The sequence below is a fragment of the Caenorhabditis briggsae genome (genome assembly GCF_000004555.2).
Source record: "Caenorhabditis briggsae AF16 supercontig from assembly CB4, cb25.fpc4366, whole genome shotgun sequence".
Taxonomy (NCBI): Eukaryota; Metazoa; Nematoda; class Chromadorea; order Rhabditida; family Rhabditidae; genus Caenorhabditis; species Caenorhabditis briggsae.
In genome coordinates, this window is record NW_025543532.1 from 6038 (window position 1) to 17711 (window position 11674).

The 11674-nt window shown below is 35.8% G+C and overlaps 3 protein-coding genes across 3 annotated transcripts in view; 2 read left to right on the forward strand and 1 right to left on the reverse strand.

Annotated features, from left to right (window-relative positions):
* Window positions 1-1171: 1171 nt before the first annotated feature.
* CBG22562 lies at window positions 1172-4299 on the forward strand (the record flags this gene model as incomplete). Its single annotated transcript, XM_045241166.1, has 6 exons — window positions 1172-1444; window positions 1488-1689; window positions 2421-2581; window positions 2884-2967; window positions 3893-4025; window positions 4085-4299. 6 exons carry the CDS (start codon window positions 1172-1174, stop codon window positions 4297-4299), a joined length of 1068 nt encoding a protein of 355 aa, XP_045097599.1.
* Window positions 4300-6227: 1928 nt separating this feature from the next.
* Window positions 6228-6534, reverse strand: CBG22563 (the record flags this gene model as incomplete). Its single annotated transcript, XM_045241167.1, has 2 exons — window positions 6228-6476; window positions 6523-6534. 2 exons carry the CDS (start codon window positions 6532-6534, stop codon window positions 6228-6230), a joined length of 261 nt encoding a protein of 86 aa, XP_045097600.1.
* Window positions 6535-8847: 2313 nt separating this feature from the next.
* CBG22564 overlaps window positions 8848-11674 on the forward strand; it is a gene marked incomplete at both ends in the record, with an annotated part of 24878 nt that continues 22051 nt past the window's right edge. Inside the window, 2 exons of the mRNA XM_002649027.1 lie at window positions 8848-9402; window positions 10855-11046. Of these exons, the coding sequence (XP_002649073.1) occupies window positions 8848-9402; window positions 10855-11046 (747 nt within the window). The remainder of the gene's footprint in view (window positions 9403-10854; window positions 11047-11674) is intronic.

An 11674-nucleotide genomic window follows, 5' to 3' on the forward strand; every position in this document is an offset into this window, starting at 1 on the left:
ATCAAGAAATTCAGAAATGCAGAAATCAAGAAATTCAGAAATGCAGAAATTCAGAAATTCAGAAATTCAGAAATTCAGAATTTCAGAATTTCACAAATTCCAAAATTCCAAAATTCAGAAATTCAGAAATTCAGAAATTCAAAAATTTGGAAATTCAGAAATTCAGAAATTCAGAAATTCAGAAATTCAGAAATTCAGAAATTCAGAAATTCAGAAATTCAGAAATTCAGAAATTCAGAATTTCAGAAATTCAGAAATCAAGAAATTCAGAAATTCAGAAATTCAGAAATCAAGAAATTCAAAAATGCAGAAATTCAGAAATCAAGAAATTCAGAACCGACCGATCGTTCAGTTTGGTCGGCACGGTCTGTGGTCGGTCGGTCAGTTAAAGTTCTTGACCGAATGGAAGCCTAAATTCAAAAATTCAGAAATTCAGTAATCGGGAATTCCGAAATCCTCGTTTTTCTAAAATCTACAAAATTTGTTTAAATTTTAGAGATTAAAAAAAACTTTGTGAGTTTAGCATAATTTTAAGAATGGTTATAATTTCTCAGCTTTATAATGAAAGATTTTCTAATTCCAAAAAAAAAGTTATCAGAAAAATTTTATGTCGGTAGATCAAAATTTTGAAAACGGCGGGAACCCGCCAAATTTTGATTTTTGAGATATTGAATCAATGAAATTGTTATTTTTTTTTCATTTTCCACTGTTTTCATGTTTTTTTTTTAAAGCCTAACTTTAATGCGATTATGCCGAAATTTTGAAAAAAGTCGTTTGGAAATACCGTAAACACTCTGATAGAACGCCACCCGATTCGTCAAAGTCGAGCCCATGTATCTCATTTTCTGTGAGAGATATCAAAAAGTGGTCGACTGATAAAATGTTGCTGATATCATGATGAACATTTTATTTTTATCAACTTTTTGATATCTTTCAAAAGAAGTGAGATATATAGGCTCAAAGTGGATGGTCCGGGTGGCGTTCTATTAGAGTGTTTACGGTATTTCAATCATATTCATTAATCTTCTTCTGTTTTCTGCTTTAAAAACTCAAACTTTCGAAAAAAAAGTTCACAAAAATTTGTCATTTTCAGCTCATTTTCGCTCGATTTTCCTTGAATTTTCTGTTTTCTCTTTTCGATTTTTTTCCGAATTCCAAAACTTTCAGACACATGTCAATCCATTCGATCCGTCGTCAAGTCAAAAATGTGGCTCTGAAATATTCAGAAGCACAAGTGAAAGTTCGAAATGCGACGAGCAACAGTCCGAGCGGTCCGTCGGCGTACCAAATGGAGGAAATTGCCATTTTAACGCAGAATCCCGTTTGTTATATGGAAATTATGGCAATTATCTGGCAGAGATTGAACGATTCGAACAAAAATTGGCGTCATGTGGATAAGAGTTTGACTCTGCTGGAGTACTTGATCAGAAGGGGACATTCACAGGTGCGGGATTTTCAGAAATACCTAAATTTCAAAAATATTCCAGGTGATCGAAATGAGCCGTCAAAATTTGTACATGATTGAGACGCTGAAAGACTTTGAATACGAGGAAAATCGTCAGGATCGTGGATTCGACATTCGTCAGAAAGCGCTGAATATCGCTTCGGTGCTCACGGATTTGGAAACTTTGAAAAAGAAGAATCGAGAAAATTCTGGAATGGAAAGGAATGGACAGAGGATGGAAATGGGTGAGGAATGAAGAAAATTTCGTGTTGGGTCCAAAAAGCCTGATAAAAATTAGACATTCCAGTTCAAAAATCACTCTTCTAGGACCACTGGGAGCCGAGATACAATCATTTGAAATTCTGGGGGCTAGACGCAGACGACAAGACACTCTAACTGTCGGCGTCTCTTCAAAACTTTGAACGGATGTATCTCGGCTTGTGGACGTGCTAGAACATTGGTTTTTGGACTAAAGAAAATGCTGAAAGCCAGATTTTTCAAATTCCAATCTTAAAAAATGATAAAAATATATAGGTCATTCTGGCCGGTTTTTGAGAAAACACGAAGTTTTTAATTTAGGTCGGTTTCACACCCTCCCAAATTTTTTGAAATGATCAAAAACTTGACAGTCGAGCTACAGACTTTTGAAAATGGGCAAAAACTAACTAAAAAAAATAATTTTTGGATAACTTATTGGTTTTGGAATTATGTCATTTTTAGGTCCAAAAAAAGACAAATGAAAATTACATTTTTCAATCCCAAAATCACTTTTCTAGGATCACTATAAGCCGAGATACAATCATTTGAAATTCTGGGGGCTAGACGCAGACGACAAGACACTCTAACTGTCTGCGTCTCTTCAAAACTTTGACCTGCTGTATCTTGGCTTCTAGAAGTGCTAGAACATTGGTTTTTGGACTAAAATGAGTACTGAAAGTCAGATTTTCCTCAGAATAGTTATCGATGTTTCTTGCAGTTCGTGAATACCCGGATGAGCTCCTCCCATCGGATATGATCGAAGAGGACATGCAACTTCAATTGGCACTCGCATTATCACGTGAACAGTGTGAAAAAGAGCTGGAAATGAGCAAAAGTGATGAGGTTCGACTTCAGATGGCAATGGAGAATTCGAAAAAGGTAATTTTACGGATTTTTTGAAAAATGTGGCTTCCAGAATTTATTTCAGTTCATAAACCAATGTACTAGCACTTCTAGAAGCCGAGATACAGTCGTTCAAAGTTTTTGAGAGACGCAGACAATTAGAGTGCTTTGTCGTCTGCGTTTCTAGCCCCCAAAACTTCAAATAGCTGTATCTCGGCTCCCAGTTGTTTTAGAAGAATGATTTTGGGATTAAAATCTCTATTTTTTATCGGTCTTTTATTGGATCTTAAACTCAATAAATATTATGAAAATGTTGCCTATATCCGCCATATTTTCAGTCCCAACCAACGATTGCTCATGTGGACCCGCCCACGTTGTGCTCTTCCTCGAATCTCCTTGGTGGTCTCTCGGATCCATGGGCGGTTTGCTCATCTGCCACTGCCACTGCCACGTCATCTACAGACGTTCTGATGATGAATACTGGATTTGAGACGAATTTTTTGGAAATTCCGAAATTGGAAATTCCAAAATTGGACGATTTTTGGAATCCACCGGCCCCACCGACGCTGATTGAGCCACCGAGATCGTTGAATTTGATTGGGGATTTTGTGAGTTTTTATTCGAGACATTTGACAATTGGACGGTTTAGATTCGGACGTTTTGGAACGGGTAGTTTCAGAACCGGTCGTTTCAGAACAAAACGTTTTAGAACCGGACGTTTTAGAAAATAATTTTGCAATTCAGTTTTTTACAACTGACGTTTTACAACTGAGCGTTTTACAACTGAGCGTTTTGGAACTGGACTTTTTAGAACCGGACGTTTCAGAACCCAAATGTTCTAGAACTGCCCTTTCTCAACGTGCCATTTTGCCACCAGACATCCTGAAATAGTTTATTTTTTTAGAAGACGTTCTGTACGTTCTAGAACCGGACGTTCTAGAACTGAACGTTTCGAAACTCGCCATTTTGCAACTGACTATCTGGCAACCGGACGTTCTAGAACTGGCTATGTTGAAACTAGACTTTTTGGATCTGAGACTTTTAAAGCAACACGTTTCAAAACCGGACGTTTTAGAAGCTGACTGTTTTAGAACTGGACATTTCGCAACTGACTATTTGGCAACTGGACGTTCTAAAATTGACTACGTTGAAACTAGACTTTTTCAGAACTGAACGTTTCAAAACCGGACGTTTTAGAACTGGAAGTTTTAGAACCGGACGTTTTAGAACCCTTACGTTTTAGAAAAATACGTTTAGAATCGCACGTTTCTGAATTCGACGTTCTAGAACTGGTCATTTCGAGACCAGACGTTCTAGACTCAAATTTTCACTATTTCCATTTTTCAGATGTCCACGTCTCCAGCGAAAACTCCAATTTGCACCACATCATCTTCAATTACAAACAATTTTTTGGGTGAAAATGGGAAATTGGTGAATTTGGACGATTTGATGGGCACCGGAAGTGCTTCGAGTAGCTCTGGTTAGTTGAATGTTTTGAAATGTTGAAATTCTGAAGTTCAAAAATATTGATTTTTCCAGGAAATCCGTGGTCCAGCTCTTCTCATCAAATTTCTGCTCCGCCGGCACCTGTCAATTCATTTGCTTCACAACGAAAAATGCCAACACTGAATGAGATGCGGGCTGCTCAAAACCCCGCTCACTTTACCACCAATCAATCGATCGATAATCGATCGATTTTCGAAAATCAACAAATCGATAAATCGGTTGATCCATTTGCCGGATTGTTCTTCTAACTTTTTCAGCGACTACTTACACCCCTTCTTTTTTTGTAAACTGGATTTTTTGATAATTATTATTTTTTGTGCATTCTGTGAATTTATACTGAATTGGTGATTGATATTTATTGATTTTTTACCTCGTCCCCGCTCCCAAGTTTTTCTTGAAAGAAATGAATCATTGTTGAATTTTCAGAGAGGATTTTGTAAGTCTGAAATACGGATTTTTCGAAATTTTTCGAAATTCAAAAATTCGAAAGAAATCTAGGAAAACTGAAAGAACTGAGAATTTGAAAGGCGTAGCTTTTTTTTTTGATCTACGAAAAAGTGCGGCAAAAATGTAATATTTCAGACTTTCGCCTCGTTCGAGCTACTTTCGCAATTAAGAAAATTTAGTCAAAATCGCATCGCCGGTCGCACAGCGAAAACAACAAATTGATGCATGCGCCTTTAAATACCGTACCTCGGACCTTTTTTTTTAGCCTTATTTACCGGTTTTTTCTATTTTATAAGAAAAATAAATTAAAGATTTATAAGAATTACACAAAATAATAATATATTTATTTGCAATGCATGGGGGGAAATCGATAGATAATTTGGCAAGAAATGGGACCTGTACAAATAAAAAAAGTAAAATGACCAGACGGACCGACTAGAGTCCTGTAGGTCAAGTGGGAGGGATCAGAATATCATAAGGAATCGCTCCTACTCGCTTAACAAACGCCACCGGACTGAGCTTAGAATTTATCACCTTACATACACGGTTCCACATAGACAAGTTTCTGTGAAGGAAGCAGTCAAAGTATTGACCGTTGATTTTGAACAAATACGGGGGGCTCTGTTTGAATGGCTGGGAAGAATGTAGGAGGACATAGAGGGAAAATGGTATGAGTTCTAACAATTTTGTGATAGGTACGAAGGACTAGAAGGGTGCGGCGATGAAGGGTGGTTAGCATAGAGAACTGGGATAGGCGATCGGTGTATGAATTGAAGGGCATATTACATCTCTGAAAGACTTTTCTGGTGAAAAAACGAAAAGGAGATTCTAGTTTATTGGCAAGTGTGGCATTGGATGGATCGAAAAGTTCACAACCGGATTCGAGGAAGAGACGGAAATATAAACAAGGGTTTTTCGATTGGAACTTACCTTGATTGGAACTTACCTTGATTGGATACCAGCTAGACTGATAATATGTCTCAGAACCACATGGGGTACATCACTCATAGAGAGTTTAGAATACATTTTATACAATGTGGGAGAATGAAAAAATAAGACATAGCAGTATAATATGGGTGTAGTTATAGATCAATGATAAGAAAACACGATCATGAGGAAGTCATGTGATAAAAAACAAAAGGAAATGATTATTGTCTGTATCGGTATAGAAACTTCGAATTGTAATGAGAAATTCTTTTTTTTTTTTTTGAAATGTTTTTGCTTAGACTTGAGTCATAAAATTACGAAATACAGATTCCTCACTCCTATTCCGATTTTATCAGTTTTTTTTTCTTTTTGTGTCAATTGCTTTTTTTGTATACTCAATTTTTTTTTTGATTGCAAAGAATTGTGTAATTTTTTCTAATTGTAAAATACCTCTATCAAATTTATTCTCTATTTTGGTCCAAAGATTTTTGTTGCTTTTTTGAAAACTCTAGGATATAATAGACGCACAACCAAACCGTAAACTTTGAGCGCAATTATCTCGGTTCTTGTGAAAGATATCAAATAGTTGTCAACTGATAAATGTTTATCATAATATCAGAAGTGTTCTCTCAATTCAATTTGAGATATCTTTTATAGAAATTGAGACAATTGAGATCAAACTTGACTGTGGTGGGGAATCTTCTATTACAGGTTTTACGGTGATTTTAATGACAACTCCTGGAAGAGAAACCGTTATTTTATAAACATGTTTCTTGTCCGTTATGAATCCAATGAACTTTTTTTATTTAACTTCACAATAGTTATGAAAATTTTCAATGAGAATTTCAGAATTTTTAACCTTCGAAAAATCAAAAACCCGATTATCATAGTGCACCAATCGAAGAGATTCGTCAGAATCTGGATATGGAAAAGACCAAGTGTCCCTGTCAATCAAATCCGGTTCTCCAAACAGAAGCTGTAGATCAACGTTTTCATCAAAATATTTGTATTTGAGAATAAACTTTTGGAAGCTTGAAGAGCTGAGAAAAGCCTGGAAAATTTAGATTTTCATTGGGTGGAGAGAGTAAATCACTCACCTCTTTTAGCATGAGCAGATCCTCTGAACGAGGGGAGGGGAAGGGATAAACATTTATCAGTTGACAACTATTTGATATCTTTCACAAGAACCGAGATAATTGCGCTCAAAGTTTACGGTTTGGTTGTGCGTCTATTATATCCTAGAGTTTTCAAAAAACCAACAAAAATCTTTGGACCAAAATAGAGAATAAATTTGATAGAGGTATTTTACAATTAGAAAAAATTACACAATTCTTTGCAATCAAGAAAAAATTGAGTATACAAAAAAAGCAATTGACACAAAAAGAAAAAAAAACTGATAAAATCGGAATAAGAGTGAGGAATCTGTATTTCGTAATTTTATGACTCAAGTCTAAGCAAAAACATTTCAAAAAAAAAAAAGAATTTCTCATTACAATTCGAAGTTTCTATACCGATACAGACAATAATCATTTCCTTTTGTTTTTTATCACATGACTTCCTCATGATCGTGTTTTCTTATCATTGCCCTATAACTACACCCATATTATATTGCTATGTCTTATTTTTTCATTCTCTCACATTGTATAAAATGTATTCTGATCCTCTGAACAGACCATTTCAATTTGAATTTTGGCGTTTGAAAAGTGAGAAAAATCCTTGAGAGGTGCGGAAATAATACAATTAAACATTTCCAATTCTTTTGCTGACTTCCACTGATCTAACCGTACCATCTGGTCAATTTCCAGACTTATACAGTTTTGGGAACTAGAGATGAACAATTTCCTCATAGATTTTGAATCGATGTATGGTAGAACACTCATTACCTCTTCTTGATTCGTCACTTCCAGATTCAGTTCTTCCACTCGAAGAGGGGAATCTCGATTATCCAAAACTTCACTAATTCCTTTCAAAAAACCAGCTAGAACACATTCGAAACTCAATCGAAATAGTTCTAAAACTGATTTTTTTGATTTTTCAAATTGATGTTAAGATCATTAAGAAAAATGGTAATGAAATATTGATTTTTGAGAAAGACTTTGGGTTTCATCCCATTTTGAACCGAGCATCCATTTGGCTCATTTTGATACTCAATGTCTAGACTCCAATCATTTTGTGGGTCGATATAAATGGATATGAAGTCTAGGGTTACTGTAATCGAAATGCTTTTTAGGTTGGATTCAAAGTGACGGTCTAATCGAAATGCTTTTTAGGTTGGATTCAAAGTGAAGGAAGTTTCGAAGATTCCATGATACTTTTTGAAGGACCAGTCTGAAAATGTTTCAAAATTGTTAAATTCGAAAAATTTACCGTAAACACTGTAATAGAGTGTCACCCAAACCGTTTACTTTGAACCCGTATATAATTTTTTTCTGTTAAAGATATCAAAAAGTGGTCAATTGACAAAATGTTAATTATATTATGATCACCCAAATTTTCACTTCTTCGTCGTTTTTGAACTTCTTCTCCTCCAGATGATGCTACATGGACCGGAACAAATGATAGTCAGATGGTGCCAAATCTGGGCTGTAAGGCGGATGTGAGAGCTGATGTTTTCTTTTAGAACAGTCATACTGAATCCATTTTTCATCTGATGTCAAAATTGAATAAAAGAAACCGCGATTTTTTGAGCGGCGCAGAAGATCATTGGCCACTTCGACGTGCTTCTTCTTGTTTGCTTCAGAGAGTTTGTGCGGTACCCATTTTCCGCATCTATTCGATTTCCCAAGCGCATGTAGGTGGCGTAAAATTGTGATATGACTGCAAATAAACTGTTCTGACAAAATGCGTGTTGTTAGGCACTGGTCCAGTTCGACTGCTTGTCTCAAAGCATCGTTGTCAATGATTTCTGGACGACCACTGCGTTCATCGTCTTCCAAGCTCTCTTCGCCACTTCTGAAGCGCTGAAATTAACGTCGACATTGACTTTCGGATAGAGCATTTTCTCCGAACACTGGCGGAAGTGAGCGATGAGCTTCGGCTGCAGTTTTACCTTCTTTGAACTCATGCCACAAAAAGGCTCGTAAGCGAAATTTTTGATCGGCCATTTCCTTAAATGTTTTTCTCATTGAAATTTTTCTCACTGTTTTCAGTCAAAATGAGAGAGCATTTATGAAAAAGAGGTTTAGAGATAAATTCCTCTCCTTTTTTGATGATAACAAACGCAATGACGAAAAGTGATTTTTTTTCTCTAAACCTCATTTGTCAAAAAAGCACTCTCACTTTGAGCGACAGCAAATAAAAACGAAATACACCCTTTTCATAAATTGCAAATCGATATTATAATTTTCTTGTGACTTTTTTAATATTTTAAAATCAGAAATCATACATTTCATTTTTCTCTGAGAAGTTTTACATATTTTCAGATGCCGTCTGTATATGAATATTTGACGGATCAACAGAAGAATAACATTATGAGGATACATGTTGAAATCGCTCCCGACTATATTAAGTTGATTTTGGGATTGCAGTCACTTTATGGAAAAACCAATTACTATATCAATTATGAAAAATTCGGAAGTAATACTACAATTGTGATGTTCGATAAAGAAGATTTGGATCCAATACAACACAATTTTGTAGACGTGTTCTTAGAAGATTTAGAGATGCTGATGGTGCATCGGAAAACCGTTTTGTCATACATTTGTATAGATTATTTCCGAGCAACCGTCGACGATCGTGCAAGAATTTGTGAACGTCTCGAGATGAGTTTGAAATTGAGAAGTACGGCGTTCCCTGTCGAACAAGCTGAATTTCGTAGAACTACCATAGCCCAGGCGGCATCATTCACACGGTTACTGGATCGAGCGAAATTGTCGAAAGTAGTCTTATGGCAGATAGTGGATCCAGAAAACCTTGAAAGGTTTCTGAACGAATTCAAAAGTGAGAAAGCCAACAACGACGGTAATTTCATCAGCATCGTGAGTTTTTACATACCTGTTTTCTGAAAAGTTGAAATTGCCTTATATCAGTTCTTTTCTAATCAAATGCCCCAAACAACTGATCTCGACATACCGGATAACCAAAGTATGAATGAAATGGTGGCGCGAAAAGTTTTGGAAAACCGATTACCGATGCAATTCATTTTAAGGCAATTACAATGTTTTGACATGTGAGTTTTTAATTTTTTAGATTAAAAAAAAATTCTTTATTTAAAGCGAGAGACTTCGAAAAGTGAATCGAGGGATCCGAAATTGTATAGATCTCATAAGACCGAATCCCCACATTAAAAAGTGTGCCATCACTTTCGAATTTTTTAATGGAATATTGTTGTGTCTTAACACACATACCGAATTGAAGAAGAATGAATCTAAACATGTCGAATATTATTCGGACGGAGTGGATACATACATTGAAGGAGTTGTTTTTCCTGAGACAGACTACATGGATCTTTGTCTTCATGACATTGAAACAATTCTCAGAAATCAATCGGAACGTATAGAGGAACTACTGATTCTTTTCCAGGGTAAGTACAAGTAGTACAACACTTCATTTTAAGAAATTTTAATATATAAAATTGCGACCATTCGAATATCGTATTTTTCAACTGAAAATTTTTTAACAAGAGTTAAATGTTCCGACACATAGGTAAGCCTGTGTCGGAGCTAAAGTACAAGGATAGGAACATTAGTTATATAACAGCTATTTATTAAGTAGTTATGGCTCTGAGTAGGGGTCTTCGTGACATCTGCAGTTGGAGCCGACTAAGGTTACGATCCAGAGAGGTATTCCTTTGATAGGAGATATGGTTTGCACCATCCATTGACCACTATTAGGAGGTTGCAGCTGTGAGGTGTGTCATCGGTATTTGGTTTGGCCCTTGGGCGTCAGTAGTCGGATCCAGCGTCAGAATATCCAATGGTCGGGAGATCCTTTGGAAGTAGCCATTGTCTCAGATGTCTCATCATACTGGCGATTCTGCTTCCTTTTATAGCATCTCCTCAGCATATCCACGATTATGCTCTAGATCTGATATGGTGATAAGGAAGTGATCACGCCAAATATGTAGCGTTAACTAGTTGGAGAATTGTGTTTATGACTATTTGTGTCATTCTAGATATGCTCTAGTATTGTTGGATTCGAGGTCGTGCAGTAGAACCTCTGCTGCCGCGACATTAAAGCTTTGAAGATACTTTATCCAAATAAGAACGTTTTTCATTTCAGTGGACATAAAAAATGAAGCAGTAGTGATCACGGATGACTTGTCCGAAAGAATTGGAAAAATTTTGGAAGGAAGAGAGTCAACACTTAAAACAAAAAAACTCTCTATGGGATCTAATAGTCAAAAGAAAATTATGAATATTCTTCCGGCAATTGATGAAAATTCCCTAACGACTATTGAGTTATTGAATTTTTCAAACGAGTATTTCGAGCATGTCACAGAAGAGTTCCGATTCGAATTAGATCAAATATCACAAACCAAACAATGGAAGAGTGCTGAACAATTGATTTGCAAGCATTTGACTATAGAAACACCAATTCAAGAGATGAATGTTTTGCACTTTGCTGATTTGGAAATTCTAGTGGAGGCGTTATCCTCTGAAGATGTGGCTTATCTAAAGACAGTGAGTGGTTTTTTTGTGGATATAAATTGTAAGCGCTTTTTTTTCCAGAATCTTCTCAAATCTTCATCATTTCAAAAATTCAAAATATCATGTCGCGAATCAACAGTTGATGAATCATTACATACGCTGATTGGACAACCCTATCGTATAGTTTCCGATTCAAAAAAAGTGTGGTACTTTCGGATTCCGAATACGGATTGCTATATTCACGTAGTTTTGAATACACATGACGTAGACAACAAGAATCCTAAAGTCATAACATTTAAGCGAGTTGCAAAAGAAGACACTCCATTTAATTAATTGATTTGAACAAATAAATGATGAATTAATTTATAAATATAATATAATCGAATTACCAGTTTTTAAATTGTTGCTGAATTCAAAATGTTCCTCAATTTTTCAAATGTTTTTTTGAATTGGAAAATTGTTTTTAAAAAATTTAAAGGTGGTGTACGGTGAAATTATTTATTGCATCAAAATGTGCAGAAATGCATGTAGATTGACATAAAAATAAAGAAAAAATTCAAAAAAAAATTCCTTGAAAAACGCATCGAAAAATACGCTGAAAGCCCTTAGGGACGAGGTTTTTTCTAGGCCGCCCGGTGAGTAAAAGCGCGCGAATTCAAAC